At 37.1% G+C, this 22,724-nt stretch overlaps 3 protein-coding genes across 5 annotated transcripts in view; all 3 read right to left on the bottom strand.

Annotated features, from left to right (window-relative positions):
- The window catches only part of unm_sa41569 (un-named sa41569), a 66,903-nt gene extending 63,702 nt beyond the window's left edge, over positions 1-3,201 (bottom strand). For all 3 annotated transcript variants that reach the window (XR_015500685.1, XM_087269960.1, XM_087269961.1), the window contains exons 1-3: positions 2,936-3,201; positions 2,349-2,414; positions 2,127-2,257 (exon numbers count right to left, since the gene is read on the bottom strand). Coding sequence is in view for 2 of the 3 variants with exons in the window: in XM_087269960.1 (XP_087126086.1) it covers positions 2,127-2,257; positions 2,349-2,414; positions 2,936-3,142 (404 nt within the window). In the remaining variant the exon portion in view is untranslated. The remainder of the gene's footprint in view (positions 1-2,126; positions 2,258-2,348; positions 2,415-2,935) is intronic.
- A 5,027-nt stretch (positions 3,202-8,228) lies between these two features.
- tfpil (tissue factor pathway inhibitor-like) lies at positions 8,229-16,782 on the bottom strand. Its single transcript, NM_001386352.1, has 6 exons — positions 16,460-16,782; positions 13,839-14,033; positions 12,023-12,190; positions 8,839-8,904; positions 8,659-8,737; positions 8,229-8,568 (listed from the first exon to the last, which is right to left on the bottom strand). The coding sequence occupies exons 1-6, from the start codon at positions 16,527-16,529 to the stop codon at positions 8,511-8,513; spliced, it is 636 nt and encodes a 211-aa protein (NP_001373281.1). The 5' UTR covers positions 16,530-16,782; the 3' UTR covers positions 8,229-8,510.
- A 1,296-nt stretch (positions 16,783-18,078) lies between these two features.
- nxnl2 (nucleoredoxin like 2) lies at positions 18,079-21,708 on the bottom strand. The gene is made up of 2 exons (NM_001008630.2): positions 21,252-21,708; positions 18,079-19,529 (listed from the first exon to the last, which is right to left on the bottom strand). The coding sequence occupies exons 1-2, from the start codon at positions 21,551-21,553 to the stop codon at positions 19,361-19,363; spliced, it is 471 nt and encodes a 156-aa protein (NP_001008630.1). The 5' UTR covers positions 21,554-21,708; the 3' UTR covers positions 18,079-19,360.
- Positions 21,709-22,724: the final 1,016 nt, after the last annotated feature.

Below are 22,724 nucleotides of genomic sequence, written 5' to 3'. Positions count from 1 at the left end.
AATCTATTTAAATTTATATAAACTATTAAGCCAACTTAATTCCTTCATGATGTCTCAACGCAAATACGTAGATCATGGAACCCAGCCTTTTATACAGTGTAGACATATTATAAACATTTTTAAACATCTGACACAAGACGTCTTATAGACATACTGTTATTGACATTTGTGTGTTGATGATTGAACGTTTGTGTTGATTTGTGTTGTCTGTTTTTGTTCAGTGGATGCATCATTGGTGACATTTATTCATTCATTTTCCTTCGGCCTAGTCCCTTTATTTATCAGAGGTCATCAAATTGGAATGAACCACCAACTTATCCAGCAAAAGTTTTATACATGCTCTTCCAGCCACAACCAAGTACCGGGAAACACCCATACACTCTCACATTCACACACATACAGTACACTACGGCCAATTTAGCTTATTCAATTCCCCTATAGCACATGTGTTTGGACTGTGGAGGAAACTGGAGCACCCAGAGGAAACCCACGCAAACACAGGGAGAACATGTAAACTCCACACAGAAATGCCAACTGGCCCAGCCAGGACTTGAACTAGTGACCTTCTTGCTGTGAGTCAACAATGCTAACCACTGAGCCACTATGACACCCATATTGTGGACAATAAAGTAAAAATACTACTCTTAAAAAATATATATTATATATATATAAATATATAAATATATATATATATATATATATATATATATATATATATAAATAAATATATATATATATAAATATATATATATATATATATATATATATATATATATATATATATAATTTATATATATATATATATATATATATATAAATTATATATATATCTATATATATATATATAAATTATATATATATATATAAATTATATATATATATATATATATATATATAAATTATATATAAATTATATATATATATATATATATATATATATAAATTATATATATATATATATATATATATATATATATATATATAAATTATATATATATATAAATTATATATATATATATATATATATATATATATATATATATATATATATATACATATACATATATATAGATATATACATATATATATATATATATATATATATATATATATATATATATATATATATATATATATATGAGCAATTCCATGAAAATGTCAACCTTGCCATGAAAAGAAAAATGTTTTCACCAAAATAGCGAAACCGTTTCTACATTTTTTTGCGCAGGCAAGTGTTTTACAGTAGTTTAAAAATACCTAAAAATGGCTCTGTCAATGTTTTCAAACTATTATATTTGATTTACCAAAGTCAAACAAATGGCAATTTCACATCCGTCACATCCATAACGAAAAAGTGTCACATCCATAACACAGCTTTTCCCTCAAAAATGCAAAAATGTCAAAATAAAATAAAATCAATCAGTTTTGTTCTATAAAGAGCCAACTCTTATCCTTTTGTTGAGCATTATTTATTTTGGGTTGTGCAGTTTAATTCACAGAATTTCTACGAAAAATATTGTATACTGTAAACTTGCAGACTTTTTTGTCACATCCATAACGCTTGTTTATTTTCCTCATTTAAAGTATAAAAAATGTTCACAGATTAAATTTTTTTGATCCCATAACTCTATGGTTAGTTGTTTTGGAAAATATAAACAGATGATTCAATATAATGTTAACGTATACTTTCTCTGCGAATTTATGTTTTGAATTTTTTCTGCAAATGTCACATCCATAACGCTGGAATCAGCCATATATATATCTTTCAGATGCAAACACAAACATCAAATAGACGTCTCCGCAATGCACATGTGCTGGGTTTTAATAAAACAGAATTAAATAACCACAAAAGTCAATAGCTGAAAGCTGAAGTTTCAAATTAGCAGTATGTTTATATAGACTTCTGATTGTGTTTTTATATTAGACAGGCACAAATACTCTTATCTGATTCAGCAAAATTATGGGGGAATGCTAAACTTGTCTATACGTGTCTGAAGAAAAAACAAACATGGCTGGGCAAGAATTTTTTAACTGTACTGACACATGTCACCATTTGACTTTGCAGCTTTACCCTCAAACATGATTTCCTATAGAGAATGTGTTGTTTTTTGGTGATTAGCACAAACCTGATGACGATGCATTGATTCTTAGGTCCCATAGCTAGACGTCCCAGCATGGACTGATAGGCTCGGTCCGCCACAGCGAATATATGCGGGGGTAAAGACTTCTTCTCATGGCACTTATAACGCTGGGATACCTGCACAGGAAATTTAAAACCAACTCAACTATTAATTTCAACGTGTTATTTTGAGTTCTCTTAACTTTTAGCTTCAGGGTCATACTCTTACCTCTTTTTCATAGATGGAAAGATATTTAAATGGATTGATAGCCACCAAGATGTCCCCTATATACGTCTGTAAATATGTCAAACATTTTTGTTAGTCTTCAGTTTCTCACTAATATAAATGAGATTCAGGCAGTGGTATTTAAACACAACTGTCACAGAGAACAGCAGATCATTGTTGTATAGTCTCTAAATAATAAACACAGCTGGTTTTATTTCAGGCTAGACACTAACTTCTTGAGGTAAAGTTGGTTTTGTACTCCCACATTCGTTCATGAACTTGTAACATGGTCTCTGTATTGTTTACCAGGCTAATTTTGAGATATTCAGTCTGAAATAGCATGTAAGTATGACTTCAATACAACATTAGCACTTTTTAATTGACTGTGAATGTTGTAACGTTATTTTGATAGCCATTTGCAGCTCATATGATTTTCATATACTTAAAATGTGTAGATAATACTTTTCTGAAATTATATTATTAATTAGAAAGCCTGCAAGAGCGAATATAAAACCAACTTCACATTATTTCAATGGCTGTTTTGTGAATTTCAAGTCTTTTTCGCCCTTCCACGGTCGTATTTTACTCACATAGATGAGGTTCTGTGTGAAACGTCCAGTCAAAACCTCCAGCAAACATTTCTCGTCCAGCTCAGACAGATTCGCCAGATCTTCAGGCAGGTTTTCCTCCATTATCTCTCTGTCTAATGATCTACGTGAACTTACAAACTTCAAATCTGACTGTCTTTCATTACAAATCAGCAGCTCGTGTTTATATCCACGCTCGGTCACTTTCATGCAGCGGTTTATTCCGTTGGTTCTGACGTGCACGCGCTCTCTCCTCTCTCGGTTTACTCAAGTTTTTTAGTAGTCTCTCTCTCTCTCTCTCTCTCTCTCTCTCTCTCTCTCTCTCTCTCTCTCTCTCTCCGCCCTCGGCTAATAAACACTATCGTTAACCCCTTGTTTGCGTCAGATTTAAAGTCATAGTTCACGCATATTTATTCCCGCTTCCAGCATAAAGGTTAAATATTTAGCAAACAGAAGAACTTAAAGTAACCTTATGTTGAAGCGCTAAGTTACGTGTCTTATGAAAGTGTGTGACAGCTCGAAAAAATGAGGAACTGAAACATCTGCAGCTCGGTGTTATTTTAAAATAAATGGAATAAATTTGAAGTAGAGTAAATTTAGAAAAGGTACAGTACGGCTTAGCTGAATTTAATTTAGAACAACCTTTATTTAATAATAATAATAATAATTGTTATTATTATTATTATTATTATTATTATTATTACTACTACTACTACTATATAATCTAAAACAAAAACAAAAAATCTAAACATACAAAAAAAACATATACACTCACCGGCCACTTTATTAGGTACACCTTACTAGGACCGGGTTGGACCCCCTTTTGCTTTCAGAACTGCCTTAATCCTTCTTGGCATAGATTCAAAAATATACTGGAAATATTCCTCAGAGATTTTGCTCCATATTGACATGATAGCATCACATAGTTCTGCAGATGTGTCGGCTGCACATCCGTGATGACAATCTCCTATTCCACTACATCCCAAAGGGGCTCTATTGGATTGAGCTCTGGTGACTGTGGAGGCCATTTGAGTACAGTGAGCTCATTGTCATGTTCAAGAAACCAGTCTGAGATGATTCACGCTTTATGACATGGTGTTTTATCCTGCTGGAAGTGGTCACTGTGGTCATAAAGGGATGGACATGGTCAGCAACAATACTCAGGTAGGCTGTGGCGTTGACAGGATGATTGGTACTAATGGGCACAAAGTGTGCCAAACAATACCCCCCTCAGCATTACAGCACCACCAGCAGCCTGAACTGTTGATACAAGGCAGGATGGATCCATGCTTTCATGATGTTGATGCCAAATTCTGACCCGACCATCTGATTGTGGCAGCAGAAATGGAGACTCATCAGAGCAGGAAACGTTTCTCCAATCTTCTATTGTCCAGTTTTGGTGAGCCTGTGTGAATTGTAGCTGCAGTTTCCTGTTGTTAGCTGACAGGAGCGGCACCCGGTGTGGTCCTTTGTTGCTGTAGGCCATCCGCCTCAAGGTTGGACGTGTTGTGTGTTCAGAGATGCTCTTCTGCAGACCTCGGTTGTAGCGAGTGCTTATTTGAGTTACTGTTGCCTTTCTATCAGCAGCTCTGGCATCAACAAGACATTTGCGCCCACAGAACTGCCGCTCGCTGGATATTTCCTCTTTGTCAGACCATTCTCTGTAAACCCTAGAGATGGTTGTGCGTGAAAATCCCAGTAGATCAGCAGTTTCTAAAATACACAGACTAGCCCGTCTGACACCAACAACCATGCTACATTCAGAGTCACTAAAATCCCATTTCTTCCCCATTCTGATGCTCGGTTTGAACTGCAGCAGATCATCTCGATCATGTCTACATGCCTAAATGAATTGAGTTGCTGCCATGTGATTGGCTGATTAGACATTTGTGTTAACCAGCAGTTGGAGAGGTGTACCTAATAAAGTGGCCGGTGACTGTACACACCCAGCAGGCACAGGATGTCAACATAAGGTCAGATTGACATTGTACCCCAATATCGCGGGGTTGTTGCATTTTGCTTAGAAAAGAAAATCGGGTTGACTTCAGAACACAAATCGCAACATCAACATCCAACCTAAAATAAACCAAATATCAACGTCATTTGTCGTCATTATTGGATGTCAAAATAATGTTGTCTTTAGACGCTGGCTAGACATTGAATTTTGGTCACGTGACGTCAAAACCTAAATGTAGCCTAATATTTTATTATTTGATCTTTTTAGAATAAAACTAACAATACAATTTTACTCCAATAAATCCAGTAAATCCAGTCAAATTAAATGTTCAAGTGTTTACTTACTATTGTTTTTTCCCCGTAACTGCATATCACTGAAATGTATAATTACTAAATAGCTACTAAACTAAAACAGCTTTACTGATATAAATAAGTACAAAGAATATTGTTTTGAAGTGAGTCTGAGCATAATCATGTGGACGTTCAGATTAAAGACACACACACACACACACACACACACACACACACACACACACACACACACACACACACACACAATAATCAGGTGAATAATCTGGATACAGTGTTCACTACAGGTTAATGATTCTTACATTTTTCCAGTATCTGTGACTGATGTGTTTTATGGAAACACGTCATCATATTCTCGATGATGTAATTGATCATGTGATGGAGAATTGACACCCGTCCCAGAGTAAATTACTGGAATTTACTGGAGTAATTTAGATGCTTCCTCCATGACCTAATTCATTTACAGTTGAAGTCAGAATGATTAGCCCCCCTGTTTATTTTTTCGCCAATTTCTGTTTAGCGGAGAGCAGATTTTTTTTCAACACATTTTTATACAATAGTTTTAATAACTCATCTCTAATAACTGATTTATTTTATCTTTGCCATGATGACAGTAAATAATATTAGACTAGATATTTTTCAAGACACTTCTATACAGCTTAAAGTGACATTTAAAGGCTTAACTAGGTTAATTAGGTTAACTAGGCAGGTTAATTAGGCAAGTTGTTGTATGCTGATGGTTTGTTCTGTAGACTATTGAAAAAAATATAGCTTAAAGGGGCTAATAATATTGCTCCTTTTTTTTTTTTTTTTTTTACTAAAAACTGCTTTTATTATTGCTAAAATAAAACAAATAGGACTTATTCCAAAAGAAAAAAAATATTATCAGACATACTGTGAAAATTTCCTTGCTCTGTTAAACATCATTTGGGAAATATTTAATAAAAGAAAGAAACTGCTGTGAAGTGGACCAGTCCCTCCTGCAGCAAAACAGCCCCACAACATGATGCTGCCGCCCCCATACTGCACAGTTGGGATGGTGTTCCTAGGCTTGTAAGCTTTCCCCTTTGTCCTCCAGATGTAACACTAGTCATTATTATACATTAGAGCACGGGACATGTCTCCAAACATTATTCTTTTTCCCAGTGTAATTTAGCTAACTGTAATCTGGCTTTGTTGTTGATTCTGGCTTGTTGATTTTCTCATGTTGTCACACAAGGAAGCAGTGTGTTTGAGGTTTTCCCTCAACACTATTCTACAGTTGTGCCTCCAATTAACTCAAATGTTGTCAATTAGCCAATCAGAAACTTCCAAAGCCTTGACCCCATCATCTGAGCTGTTTCAGAGGCAGAATAATCTTATTGCGTGTAAACTTGACATTCAAGAAAAAATAGAACAATTTCTCAACAAATATATCTCTCATTATTCTGCTAATAAGCAGAAACTACGTTGATAATCCAAACTTACCTAAAAGAGAAAAAGTTTAGTCACATCAACATCTGACTTCTTAAATAATTATGTGCCTTTTTATACGGTGGATGTAAACTTCTGGGTTTAACCTAAGATGTTCACGCTATGGTTGTTTATTCCACCAAAACGCCAGTAAAAACTTTAATTATCGCAAAACCAGACGGAGATTTCATTGCAACACACGGCAGGGTATGTTATTTATATTCTCATGGATTTTGTATAGGTGTTTGTCTGATTTGCATATAACACATTAACATATTTATACACATAGTTAGGCCTGTTTATAATCTTTAATGGTGCTGTCAAACGAATTATCGCAATTAAAAAAGAGTTTGCACACATGGATGTATTGAAGAAATGTTTATTACATGCTGACTTTTCTTCCGGTTTTCAGCCAGTTTCTTGAACTTTCCCCCTTTATGAGTAAAAACTTCTGGAGGTCTATAAAAGCTGTCCGGCATTTCTTATTTTGGCTGATTTAAATGAGCAATATCACACGAGTAGTAGTGTGATATGGCTGTATATCGGCACTGGTGGGAGGCGTGCAATGCTTAGTGCAACCACCAGTGCCGATATACAGCCATATCGCACTGCTACTCGTGTGATATTGCGTTTATACAACAGTTTGACTGCAAAATTGTGTATATAAAAACAAAATTAAACACGGAGAGTCTCAAAAACCCTTTTGTATGAGGAACTACTTTCTTCCGCATTGGATTCAAATCATAAGCTGACAGTTAAACAGCTGAGCAGGCATCTTTTGAAGATTCTAACGACACTTTAGATCTGTAGAGTCTGCTTGTTGCTGGCTGTATGTGGGCGGAGTAATACAAAAAGGGTAAAGAGGCTGTACAGGTGCTGATATTACCAAAGAGCTTAGAATGACTAAGAGGCGACACTCAATAGAACGTTCCATTGCAACAGCAGCGCTCAGTAACAGCCTTGGATTCCACCATTTTGGAGTGAAAGCGATCGGCCGTCCATTGGATCTCATTACTTTTGCGATGGCAAGCAGCTACTTTGTTTTTTATTTATCCATTTAAAAAGCATATTAAAGCTGAGATACAACCTAAAAGACGACAATACAACACTTATTATCACAATCATCAGCACTTTTAATAGTTTATTTCACAGACTTATAATTTGCTGTAGTTCTGTTGGAGTTTTCATTCCAAAATGGCCGCCGCGCCCTCTAGTGGCTGTTTACCAAATTACACTAGAGTGTCGCCTCTTGGTCATTCTCTAAGCTCTTTGATATTACTTAAATCAAATTCGAGAACCAGACAGAACTGTTCTATAAACAATTATAAACAACATAAAACAGAAATATTTTGATGTTATGATAGCGATTTATATGTAGAAGAACAACTTCCCACCCTCCATCTGAATTTCGCAGCTCATCAATAAGGTCATGGGAAAACAACCTCAGACAGCAAAATGGGCAGCTTCTGGAGGCTATAATAAATAATCCGATAGGTATTTTGAGCTGAAACTTTGCAGACACATTCTGGAGACACCAAAGTCTTCTCTTAAATCTTGTAAATAACGTATTAAAGCAGTGTAGAACAAAAAAGGAGAGATTTATTTGTTACATCATCAATGCATCATCTTAGTAAGTACATGTCAAATCTGCTGCGGTATAAAACAAACAGGAGGACTGTTTAATGATTAACAGAACATTACTGAACTCTTACAGTCAAACAACATTTCATAGACGACACATGGCCTACATCTAACAGTTTAACCCCTTGTTGAATGACTTTTCTAACGTGGCTGTAGTATAAATGGTACAAAAGCAGGAGGAGTGTATGTACAGAGAGACTAATGCTGTGAACAGACAGATCTACTTCAGCTCAATATCAGATGTCGGCACCGGCTTCCTCTCGGACTTCTTGCTTTTCCTATTAATGAAAAGAACAGCTTTAGATACACTGGATAATATTACATGGTAAAAGAGCTGTATTGCCACCATTTCCCATTTCAGTACTTACTTTTGGAGCACAAACATGACGACTGCAGCAATGACGGCACCGGCAAACACAAGCCCACCCAGAACCCCCACAATCAGCCCTGAGAGACACACACACACACACTTTATTTACAGCTCTGAAACATGTTGTGAGAACAGCAGTGGGTTAATGATGATGATGATGATGATGATGATGTCTAACCTGCATCAACAGTCTTCTCATCAGGGTTGGGCAGATCTGCAGCTCCCATCAGTCGGCCAGAGCGCGCTGTCGAAACACATGCAGATATTAAGACACACTGACCTCTGCTGGACAACAGAGGAACACACACTCTGCACACTCACTGGAAACAATCTGCACCCTTACGTTCAGAATGCTTCATCCTGTGTGATTTATGCGCATGTTTACACATCAGGGCCTCAACTTTGGTCCCCATTACTATTAATATTGTATGGCCTCTAAGGACTTCAGTATTTTAGTCAGACTGAAATTATATCATGCTGTCAAAATAATCATGTACACTCACCGGCCACTTTATTAGGTACACCTGTCTAACTGCTCGTTAACTAATCCGCCAATCACATGGCAGCAACTCAATGCATTTAGGCATGGTCAAGATGATCTGCGGCAGTTCAAAGCGAGCATCAGAATGGGGAAGAAAGGGGATTTAAGTGACTTTGAACACGGCATGACCAGACGGGCTGGTCTGAGTATTTCAGAAACTGCTGATCTACTGGGATTTTTATGCACAACCATCTCTAGGGTTCGAGCTGATAGAGAGGCAACAGTAACTCAAATAAGCACCCGTTACAACCGAGCTCTGCAGAAGAGCATCTCTGAACACACAACACGTCCAACCTTGAGGCGGATGGGCTACAGCAGCAGAAGACCACACCGGGTGCCACTCCTGTCAGCTAAGAACAGGAAACTGAGGCTACAATTCACACAGACTCACCAAAACTGGACAATAGAAGATTGGAGAAACGTTGCCTGCTCTGATGAGTTGATTTCTGCTTATCAGACATTCGGATGGTCGGGTCAGAATTTGCCGTTAACAACATAAAATCATGGATCCATCCTGCCTTAAATCAATGGTTCAAGCTTCTGCTGGTGGTGTAATGGTGTGGGGGAGATTTTCTTGGCACACTTTGGGCCGATTAGTACCAATTGAGCATCGTGTCGACACCACAGTCTACCTGAGTATTGTTGCTGATCATGTCCATCCCTTTATGAGCACAGTGTCTCCATCTTCTGATGGCTACTTCCAGCAGGATAACGCACCATGTCATAAAGCGTGAATCATCTCAGACTGGTTACTTGAACATGACAATGAGTTCACTGCACTCAAATGGCCTCCACAGTCATCAGTTCTCAATCCAATAGAGCAGCTTTGGGATGTGGTGAAACGGGAGATTGGCATCATGGATGTGCAGTCGACAAATCTGCAGCAACTGCGTGATGCTATCATGACAATATGGAGCAAAATCTCTGAGGAATATTTCCAGAACCTTGTTGAATCCATGCCATGAAGGATTAAGAGGCAGAACAGGGTCCAACCTGGTACTAGTAAGTACCTAAATAAGTGGCTGGTGAATGTATATCATCTTTCAATTATCATCTTATAGCAGTAATATCTGACATCCTCTTTTGACTTTATTTGTTTATTTAACATTTAAGAAATGACTCTTTATTAGATCCAGTTACTCGCATAATTTAATGTGGAACTAATCTGCTCACAACAGGAACAGGTCAGAACTTCAGCTCCAATTGTTGTATGTACACAGTGAATACATAAACTTAAAACTGGATAAGGTCCATGTGAACTGGAAGTTGCTGCAGACTTTTATTTCAGTGTGATGTTCAGTTACACGTGCACAGTAAGGAAACGCATTTCCCTGTACAATGTCCACAGTGAAGTCATGCACATAATATACACATCATACACGACACACACACACACACACACACACATACACACACATATATATATACATACAGAAATGACAGAAGTATAACTATGAAATGTGTGTGCATGTGTGTGTGTATGTATGTATGTATGTATGTATGTATGTGTGTGGGGGTGTGTGTGTGTGTGTGTGTGTACACACACACACACACACACACACACACACATACATACAGAGAAATGACAGAAGTATAACTATGAAATGTGTTTGTATATATATTATAAATATCTATGAATGTAAATATTATATAATACTGATTGTGGAGTAATGTAAACAGATGTAAACAATGTATAGTAGTTGTTTAAAATTGTGCTTATTATGCAAAAAGTGTCTAGTGCAATTGGCGTATGTGCAAACAACAGTATAACGGCCGGAGCAGATTGAGTGCAATTGCATGCATTTATAGTGCAAACTGGAATGAAGAATATAGTGTGCTACTGAGCAAGAAATGAAACCGTTTATGTCCACTGGTTATCCAGTTAAAAGTCTGATAGCTGATGGAGAGTTCTTGAGTCTGGCAGTCCTGCATCTCCTTCGCCCTGAGGGCAGGAGTCTGAATATTTTGTGTAGTGGGTGCGAGGGCTCTTTCAGGATGGAGGCAGCTCTCTTGTGGACTGATGTTTGATGAATTTCAAACGGAATATTGAGTAGGGGGGCGGGGTTTAGTTTAGTCTTTTTATTCTCATCGTTCACTCTAAGTGAGGGGTGTGGCTAATCATATTTCTACCAGTCTGTCAAAATGACATCATCAAAGAATTTCAGACATTCCAGAGTAGAAGGCCGTACTCTCACTAGGCACGCTTCACTTGAACCGTGCTGAAGCGCGGTTGTGCCCCCATCCCTCTTCCCTGATGGCCTGCACTCACACTGCATCTTCACTTTTGAGCCTTTCGAAGTCATGCTTACGTCACTGATGATGCGACTGTTTAACAGAAGAGAAGCGCTCTCGCTTAGCACAGTGGAGATTGCTTAAGTTATATCATTCATTTTCATTTTGGCTTAGTCCTTTTATTAATCTGGGGTCGCCACAGTGGAATGAACCGCCAACTTATCTAGCATATGTTTTACGCAGCAGATGCAACCCATCACTGGGAAGCATCCATACACACTCATTTACACTCATACACTACAGACAATTTAGCCTACCCACTTCACCTGTACCGCATGTTTTTGAACTTGTGATGGAAACCGGAGTAAACCCACGCGAATGCAGGGAGAACATGCAAACTCCACACAGAAACACCAACTGACCCAGCCGAGGCTCGAAACAACGACCTTCTTGCTGTGAGGCGACAGCACCACCTACTGCGCCAACATTATTAACTATTTATCACACAATTAACTAATTATTAACAATGTGAGCAACAAAAGTAGAAGCAAAGCTGATTAAAAAGCTGTAAAAAGAGTCTTGAACTGACCGAGACAGGTCTGCTGACATTCTTCTCGAGACTCGAATCGGTTGGCATTTCCTCTGCAGCCTCTGTATATGAACATGCGGCAGATCTTCTCCTCAGCGTTGTAATAATACATGGGAAATAAAGCGAAACAGGTTCCTTCATCCATCTCCATTGAGCAAATTGATGTTTCTGATGAACATGAAGGCAAGAGAGAAGATCTCAGTGTAAAGAGCAGTTTCAGGGTTATGGATGTGACGTTTACTGTAAAAACTTAAAATATAAATTCAAAGTTAAGGGATCAAAAAATATCAATCTGCTTTACATTGTGTTATGAACGTGACAGAATTAGGTTTTTATTAACATAATTTGTAGAAATTCTGTTAATTAAGGATCATATTGGCTCACTATAGAACAACAACAACAAATATATATATAAATTTAATATAATTTATATATATATATTGTTGGAAAAAAGGAATCTTTTTATTATTATTTTTGTCTCTTTATATATATATATATATATATATATATATATATATAATATATATATATATATATATATATATATATATATATATATATATATATATATATATATACACTCACCGGCCACTTTATTAGGTACACCTCTCCAACTACTTGTTAATGCACATGTCTAATCAGCCAATCACATGGCAGCAACTCAATGCATTTCGGCATGTAGAGATGGTCAAGATGATCTGCTGCAGTTCAAACCGAGCATTAGAATGGGAAGGAAAGGGGATTCAGTATGTTGGGATTCAGTATGTTGTCAGCATGGTTGTTGGTGCCAGACGGGCTGGTCTGAGTATTTCAGAAACTGCTGATCTACTGGGATTTTCACGCACAACCATCTCTAGGGTTTACAGAAAATGGTCCAAAAAAGTGAAAATGGTTCCATCGGCGCAATGCCTTGGTGATGCCAGAGGTCAGAGGAGAATGGCCAGATTGGTTCCAGCTGATAGAAAGGCAACAGTAACTCAAATAACCACTCGATATAACCGAGGTCTGCAGAAGAGCATCTCTGAACACACAACACGTCCAACCTTGAAGCAGATGGGCTACAGCAGCAGAAGACCACACCGGGTGCCGCTCCTGTCAGCTAAGAACAGGAAACTGAGGCTACAATTCACACAGCCTCACCAAAACTGGACAATAGAAGATTGGAGAAACGTTGCCTGCTCTGATGAGTCTTCATTTCTGCTGCCACATTCAGATGGTCGGGTCAGAATTTGGCATCAACAACATGAAAGCATGGATCCATCCTGCCTTGTATCAACAGTTCAGGCTGCTGGTGGTGATGTAACAACAGTGTACTCATCTTCTGATGGCTACTTCCAGCAGGATAACACACCATGTCATCTCAGACTGGTTTCTTGAACATGACAATGAGTTCACTGTACTTAAATGGCCTCCACAGTCACCAGAGCTGAATCCAATAGAGCACATTTGGGATGTGGTGGAACGGGAGATTGGCATCATGGATGTGCAGCCGACAAATCTGCAGCAACTGTGTGATGCTATCATGACAATATGGAGCAAAATCTCTGAGGAATATTTCCAGTATCTTGTTGAGTCTGTGCCATGAAGGATTAAGGCCGTTCTGAAGGCAAAAGGGGTCCAACCGGGTACTAGTAAGCTGTACCTAATAAAGTGGCCAGTGACTATATATATTCTGTATGTATTTTACAGAGACATTTTTGAGTATTTTTAAAGTGCTGTACAATACAAGCCTACACAAACAACTCTTTTAATTGCATTGTCGACATGGAATTGCTCTAAACCGAACACATGCTCTGTGTTTTACTGTGAGTTTTACCATCAGTGGGGTAAATCTGGAGGGCTTTAGGAGAGCATGCTTTCACACACTCTTTATCGCTGTCGAATCGGTTGCCGTTCCCGCCTGTTCCCTTAAAGTAGAAGGGCACACAGGAATCTGCTTGCAGATCATAGAAATATTTCTTAATCTTTTCTGTTCCCGTTCCTTCATCTTTTTGACCTGTGCATTTTGGGCCTGAGGAAAAACAGAAATGATTAATCATTAATATCTTGTCAAAAGTTGTCAAATATCTGGTCAAAGATAAAAAAAGCAATATTTATTTAAACAAAAGGTTAAAATAAGGATTTAAACTATTTAACTGGAGTGGTTTTCATAATTTTGGACATGCTTAAAGGTCGTGTGAAATTAAAAATAACGTTATTTAGATGTTAGCATCAGTAGTTTTAATATCTATAAGCTAGTGTGCTCCAGAACAATGACAACATTTGCGTTTAGAAGATATAAAACTGATATAAACACTAATATAAATGAATAATCGGAGTCACCTCATACTTCAGTTTCTCATCAAATCATCCAACCAATCAGATGCTCTCTAGTGTCTGACATGCCCCGCCCCCATCTCATTTGATGCACTTGAGCTTAACTACTCTCACAGGCAGAGCAGTGATACAACAAAACTCTATTGGCTGTTTTTTTTAAAGGGGGAGGGGCTAATATATGCCCTGCCCTACATCAAACACTGAATAAAAATGCACATTTCAAATCACTTCACAAGACCTGTTACATGACAAAAAATACTATAGTAATTTATATTAAATAGCATACTATAGTGATTTTGAGCTATACTATAGTAAAGTACTTAAATTAATCTGTTGTGGTGATACTGTAGTTGCTGGTTACCCAATAAACAAATACTCAATACTGAACTTTTCTTCAACTATAGGGTATGATATACTACAATGCACCACAGTTTACTGTAGTAAAACTAAGGTATACTACAATAGTTATTACAGATTATCATTCATTTTCCTTCAGCTTAATCCCTTTATTTATCAGGGGTAGCCACAGCGGAATGAACCGCCAACTTATCCAGCATATGTTTTACACAGCAGATGCCCTTCCAGCTGCAACCCATCACTGGGAATACAGTTTATCAGTTCACTATATAGTTAATACTACAGTGTGCTGTGGTGTTTATTAAAAAGTGATGTAAATGCTATAATATCCACAGTATTATATATTATAGGATAGTATGGTTAAAAAATACTAATATAAATATTTACTATAGTATTTGACATGAGGTTGGTTACATTTCCTGATCTCACAGTATGGCAAACTGTTGTAGTTAACAGGAAACATTATCTCAACTCTGGCTAATGTTCTAACAGCGTTCATGCTAAGTCAATAGAAGACAGTTTTACTGCTGGTTTCAGATTCAAAAGTCACATTTTAATAAAGTTTGCAGAATTATAAAACAGAATTCAAACAGATCCTTTCATTATTGTAATGTTCACAGAATAAAGAAGTTTAACTACATTAAGAAACGTTTGAAAAAAAGAGACTTTATTGACATTTTTATTAGACTGAAGTGGTACATTGTCTGGGTTGTTGTATAAATTACGGTACAAAAACCTGCTAATAAACTGCAAGTACTTCAAGTATTTAACAAATAATTATATATTAGGTCTTACACAATATATCGTTTTTAACTACTAAAACATTTCTCTTTAATAAACAGCCCTGATTTTTTTTTAATCAAAAAAAGTCGACAGAGCAGACATCAACATGCCATAATTCAATTCCTTATTGTAAAACAAACAGGAAACATCTGAGAATCACAAAATACTGAAATGAATATTTATTCATTCTCATCATGTTTTACAAAAGGAAACATGATTTCTTAGAAATTATTAGGCTAATTTCCTCCTGTATCAAAGTAACTTGGTGGATTTTAAGTGTAGAATTGGATCACAAACAACACTATTGTCTTAAAAGCATCTTTACACAGCCGTGTTTGTTCAGAATGGGGTTTATGCAGAAAGACTTTTAATTTTCAATAAACCAGCTCAAGTGCTTCCGGTAAACTGTCATGCCAAGACGTCAACGTCGTCTTTAAAATCAAGTTTCTTAAAAAATTCTATTCTCTTCACTGCCTGATTGATATTCGATATGAAGTGGGTCTCAGATCAGAAAAGAAGCAGTGAAATAAATCCCATTGTTCTGCGCCAAGTCTTTAAAATATGTAAATATATTGAACCACAGTATTTTTAATGGAGTTTCTAGGCTCACCTGCTGCTCCTATGCTTGCGTTTAAAATTGCATCACGTTTTACGCTTGAACGACTAAATGAATGCTTAAATCTATTTAACTAATTATATTTTATTGAAATTATATTAATGGTGGAAAAGTCACCAAATGAAAGTCATAATAGTCACATGAGCCGTTTAATGGTGGCTCCAAGGCGCTATGATGCAATAAACGGTTTTTGTAGCGGACGGTTTGCGTATACACACTATTTTTGAACAATTATGTCGCTTTCGGTTGGTTTCTGTACTGTGTAAAGATGCTTTCAGAACAATTTTGGAAAAACTACACTTGAAATGTCGACTACTATAAACACTTTCTGTGGAGGACTATATTATAACTCAGTCAAAACTCACCGGGTGATGAAGCCGAGACGCATCCAGAGCCCACGACGGCCAGCAGAAGGTACAGTGTTGATCTCCTCATGATAAATCTGGTCAGTTTGTCTCGTTAACCGCTTCTTCTGCTCAAACTGGCTCGAATATGTCCGGCCCGCGTCCTTTAGACCCTCTTATCAGCTCAGTTTTTATGATCAGGGTGTGTTTCTCTCACATTGAGGCCAGTTTCAGTCATAAAACATGACGGTCGTTCAACTGAACTGATCTAACTAACGTTAACGTTACTGTACTTTCTGTGAAACCTGCACACGACGGCAAATACAACTCAGAAATGATTCATCTGGATATGAAAATACATGGACAGTAAACAGGTGAAACTCAAAATTAAGTTAGTTATTAGCCCTCCTGTGAAATGTGGACTGTTTTGTCAATTTTTTCACAAGTCATCGTTTGTACGAGTGATTGAAGAATCTTTCACAGTAGCATTTCAGTTTCGTTTTAGTTTAACTGGAATAAAAGCTGTTTTTAAAATTTCTTAAAATCATTTCAGGGTGAATATTATCAGGCTTCTTAAAGGGATAGTTCCCCCAGAAATTTCTGTCATCATTCTCTCACACTCACACTCACACACACACACACACACACACACACACACACACACACACACACACACACACACACACACAAAGATATTTTGAAGAATGCTGAAATCCTGTAACTTTCAATAGGGAAAACAAATACTATGGAAGTAAACAATTACAGGTTTTCAGCATTATTTAAAATATCTTCTTTTGTGTTAAAAAAAATCTCAAAAAGGTTTATAACCACTTGAGTGTGAGTAAATAGTGAGTACATTTTCATTTTTGGGTGAACTATCCCTTTAAGGAATACTAGTATCTTGCAATCCACAGTATCTAGATATATATTATTAAACATGTTTGGATGTAACCCCATTTGTAATCTTTTTAACATTTTCATAAGTAACTGTAATTTAATTACAAATTTTTTCTCTCAATAACTGTAACAAATTACTGTTAATTATTGTAATTAAATTACGTAACGCCATTACATATAACTAGTTACTCCCCAACACTGCGCGTTAATGTGGAGACATGGTTATACATGTCAATCAAATTGGTGGGCGGGATAACCACACACCTACGTGAAGTTGCTCAGGGGCCTCAAAATGGGAGGAATTTTGATTCTATTTTAACGTCTGTATTCATTTATTCTATTATTTTCTTTTCGGCTTAGTCCCTTTATTAATCTGGGGTTGCCACGGCAGAACGAACCACCAACTTATCCAGCATATGTTTTACGCAGCGGATGCCCTTTCAGCCGCAGCCCATCACTGGGAAGCATCCACACACACACACACGCTACGGACAATTTAGCCTACCCAATTCACCTGTACCGCATGTCTTTGGGCTTGTGTGGGGAAACTGGAGCACCCGGAGGAAACCCACACGAACATGGGGAGAACATGCAAACTCCACAAAGAAACGGCAACTGACCCAGCCAAGGCTAGAACCAGTGACCTTCTTGCTGTGAGGCGATTGTGCTTCCCACAGCACCATTGTGACGCCACATAGGTTAAAATGTAATTTTAAAAAAAAACTGTACATTACACACAGGTATTCTATTAAAGTATTTATTAATGACTATATGAATGGCTTAATAATTAGCTGAAACTGCAGATTACCCTAGTATGGTATCTCGCTTGGGTATGGTGTAATATAGAGGTATGAGCAATCATGATCCCTCAGCGCAGTATTAGTCACGTCACTGTTGATATAATGAAGGAACGGTTCAACGCTCGTTTCACAACTGAAAGCAAAACAGAGAGCGACAGGGAGCTGAGTGTGGTGGAAAGAAAAAAAACAAACACTCTCCAAGGAGGATCTGTGAGTTTTAATGAGACACGGAGGAACAAGAGGCATTTTGATGATCCATAACAACAGATCTAGTAAACACCTGCTGCACACACACACACACACGCACGTACAATTCAGATTTATTTATTTATTTAAAGGGATAGTTCACCCTAAAATAAACATTTTGGTCTTTAATTTCTCTCCCTTCACAAAAGAAGATATTTTTACGAATGTTGGAAACTGGTAACCATCGACATCCACAGTAGGTAAAACAAATACTATTGAAGTCAATGGTTACCGGTTTCTGATATTTTGACGAATGTTGGAAACCAGTAACCATCAACATCCACAGTAGGAAAAACAAATACTATTGAAGTAAATGGTTACCGGTTCTGATATTTTGATGAATGTTGGAAACTGGTAACCATCGACTTGCACAGTAGGAAAAAAAAAATACTATTAAAGTCAATGTTTACTGGTTTCTGATATTTTGACGAATGTTGGAAACCAGTAACTATCGACATCCACAGTAGGAAAAACATATACTATTGAAGTCAATGGTTACTGGTTTCTGATATTTTGATAAATGTTAGAAACCGGTAACCATCAACCTCCACAGTAAGAAAAACAAATACTATAGAAGTAAATTTTGACAAATGTTGGAAATCGGCAACCATTGACTTCCACAGTAGGAAAAACAAATACTATGAAAGTCAATTGCTATCAGTTTTTAATATTTTGACGATTGTTAGAAACCGGTACCCATCGAAGAACTATTCCTTTAATCAGAGAACATTCATCCAGTATAAATATATTCTTAGAAAAGCAGCTGTATAAAAAAATAAATAGAAAAAGCATCTTAAATATACACTACCTGTCAAAAATGTTCTGTTTCACTACCACAACACATACAAGCAAGTCAAACCAACGCATTGTTGATATGACTAGTCATGTGGACTGTTAACCTAAATAGACTGGTTTAAAGCTTGTTGCATAAAATAGAAAGAGCCCTTGTAAACGGAGAGCAGCATTTTCGTCCTGATTTCTAGCCTTTAAAGTTCTGGAAGATCTCTGCCACCTCGATCCAGCTCCTGAAGCAGGCCAGCCCCTGATCCCGGATCTGCTTTCGGCCCTTGTCAGTGATGACCTGACCATTCTCCTTCACAATCACCAGCTTTGGGACGGCTGTGATGTTGTACCTCTTCTTCAGTTCACTGCGGAAACAGCAGAGAAACACAAACAGATCAAACTCACAACACACACACACACACACACACACATCAGATCAGAATTGACTGTTTAAAACACTTCAACGTGGGCAAAATCATTTGTATGGAAATAAATTATTAAACAATCACTAAATCTAATCCTTTTCATTTAAATTTTTTTTTTTCATAATTTGATTTACACCAAAGAATATAATAATATATAATCAACCTTATTCTTTTACATAAGTGGTGCAGCTGTTGGAAACTTACTGGCTTCCACTCTCATTTTCTCAATCCTTTTAAAGTGTTAAAAACAGCTGGTTATGCTGCTTGATGTTTAAACATGGGATTTATTTTTTTTAAAACTGGCATTTTATAACATTTTTATTTTTATGTACAGCCTCAACAAATAAACAAAACTAGTAACCATTGATTTCTACAGTAGGAAAAACAAATACTATTGAAGTCAATGGGTACTGGTTTCAGATATTTCAATGAATGTTGGAAAACAGTAACCACCACCTCCACAGTAGGAAAAACAAACCCTATGGAAGTCAATGGTTACCGGTTTCCGATATTTTGATGAATGTTAGAAACAGGGAACCATAGACTTCCACAGTAGGAAAAACAAATGCTAACAGACAGATATATTTTATAACAGTCATAATTTATCAAATATAATACTTTGTATTCCTCATCAATAAAAAATAATAATAATAATCTTTTGATCTAAAATAAATTTGAATGTTTTATCAAATTTAACCAGAATATATAAAATTAAATATATAAAAAAGAGAGACAAAATAGCTACAATATAATAACAAAACAAAATAACAGCTAAAAAATAAAAACGTAAAGTTACAATTAAAATCCAGAACTTTTTTCATTTTGATTATTTGTCAGCTGGCAGAAATATCATCAAGATGAAACTTAACACAGCATTTCTGCCATCAGACAAATTAACGATCAAAAATACAAGCAGATTATTGTCTTTCAATGAATACAAACTCATAAATACTGCATGACAAATAATAAACTATCAATCCAAAGGCTGCATAATATTCAGAATTCCCACACATTTAATCAACGGATTTATTGAATTTTTTGAGATTACTTTACATTAATTTAAATGCATAATGTTCACTATGTATGCTCTATAACCTGCAAATAAGCGTCCAAGAACTTTTCATTGCCTTTAAAAACACATCTCTTTATTTATTTTATTTATTTATTGATGTTGCCAGATTTCTATGATGAGTGGAAATACACAAACATTCAATGAAACTACACACACTGTCACTGACTATTTATAAACATAATCCTGTCAGTGTGTGTGTGTTAAACCTCTTAGCATGCACAGAGCTGTAATGAAAGGTTACTGTGTCACTGATGCTCAGGTTTTATTGGGGGTAAAGTTGGTTTTATATTCGCACATTTGAACTTTCCATAATAATATAATCTCAGAAAAGTTTTCTTTGCAAATTCTAAATATTGGATTAATATTAGCAGTCGTTGACTATCAAAGTACAACACTGTTTACAGTCAATGAAATAGTGCTAATGATGCTTTGATGTCATATTTACATGCATTTGCAGACCGAATATTCAGAGTAGAGAAGTAAACATTATAGAAACCGTCTCACAAGTTGTCAATGTACAAAAATGAACGAATATGCGAATATTAAATCAACTTTTCTTCAATTCAAGTTTTGCATGATGGTGAACTCACTGTTTGTATGGGTCTGTCCAGGGTAACGCCAGCCAGTCTCCGTGCATGTCGTGATAATACTCCACCATGTCCTCGGTGGATTTATCTGAGGATATGAAGACGATCTCGAACTGTGCTGGCGGTTCAGTCTCCTCCACCAGCTCCGTGTAAAAGTCGCAGAGCAGCGGAGTGAAGTCCCTGCAGGGCGGACACCAGCCGGCGGAGAAATACAGACCCACCACCTTATTGCGGAGCGCCTCCTCCGGCTCCACCAAATCCCCCTCTTTATTCACCAGCGTCCGGCCTGAAAACACCTCGACCATCGCTGGAGGCTCTCGGTTGCTTTTTACGTTCCCTAAGGTATCGTTTTGTGTCGTAAAAAGTTGTCTGAAGTACGTGTAAAGATTATCCTGAGATTCTTCTTCTGACCGCTTCTGGCTGAGGGGACGCGTATTTACAAACCGCTTCCTACTGTGGTGACGTCGGCTCATGAATATTAATTACTTAACGTTACATTCGACTTCTGATTTGATGACAGAGGCTGATTTAGACTAATGCTCATGAATAATAAATGAGTAAACGCTACAGTTGGCGGGAGAAAAGGTAATTGATATTTCTTTAATTTTAAGTTAATTAAATTTAAATACGCATAAAGAATTACATACTTGTTGCCATCTTGTAAAAATAAATAAATAGTATTAATAAATTACTAAACGGCTCCACCATATTTCTTCTTTATTCACCATCGTCCGGCCTGAAAACACCTCGACCATCGCTAGAGGCTCTCGACTGCTCTTTACGTTCCTTAAAGTATCGTTTTGTGTCGCAAAAAGTTGTCTGAAGATTATCCTGCGAAACATCTGACCACTTTTGGCTGAGGGGACACGTATTTACAAACCCCTACCTACAGTGGTGACGTCGGCTCATGAATATTAATAACCTAACGTTATGTTCGACTTCTGTTTGCTGACAGAGCTATTATTTGCTATTATTCTGTTTGCTATTATTCATGATTAACGCTCATGAATAATAATAATAAGAAGAAGAAAATATCCCCCACACCATTACACCACCATCACCAGCCTGAACAGTAGGTACTAGGCAGGATGGATCCATGCTTTCATGTTGTTGATGCTAAATTCTGACCCGACCATCCGAATGTGTCAGCAGAAATGTAGACTCAGAGCAGGCAACATTTCTCCAATCTTCTATTGTCCAGTTTTGGTGAGCCTGTGTGAATTGTAGCCTCAGTCTCCTGTTGTTAGCTGACAGGAGCGGCACCCGGTGTGCTCTTCTGCTGCTGTAGCCCATCCGCCTCAAGGTTGGCTGTGTTGTGTGTTCAGAGATGCTCTTCTGCAGATCTCGATAGTAACGAGTGCTTATCTGAGTTACTGTTGCCTTTCTATCAGCTGGAACCAGTCTGGCCATTCTCCTCTGACCTCTGGCATCAACAAGGCATTTGCGCCTACAGAACTGCCGCTCACTGGATGTTTT

Source organism: Danio rerio, chromosome 10 (assembly GCF_052040795.2).
Source record: "Danio rerio strain M-AB ecotype USA chromosome 10, GRCz13ab, whole genome shotgun sequence".
In the NCBI taxonomy this organism is placed as follows: Eukaryota; Metazoa; Chordata; class Actinopteri; order Cypriniformes; family Danionidae; genus Danio; species Danio rerio.
The sequence above is the reverse complement of the archived record's forward strand: the minus strand, read 5'-3'. Positions and strand labels throughout refer to the sequence as shown.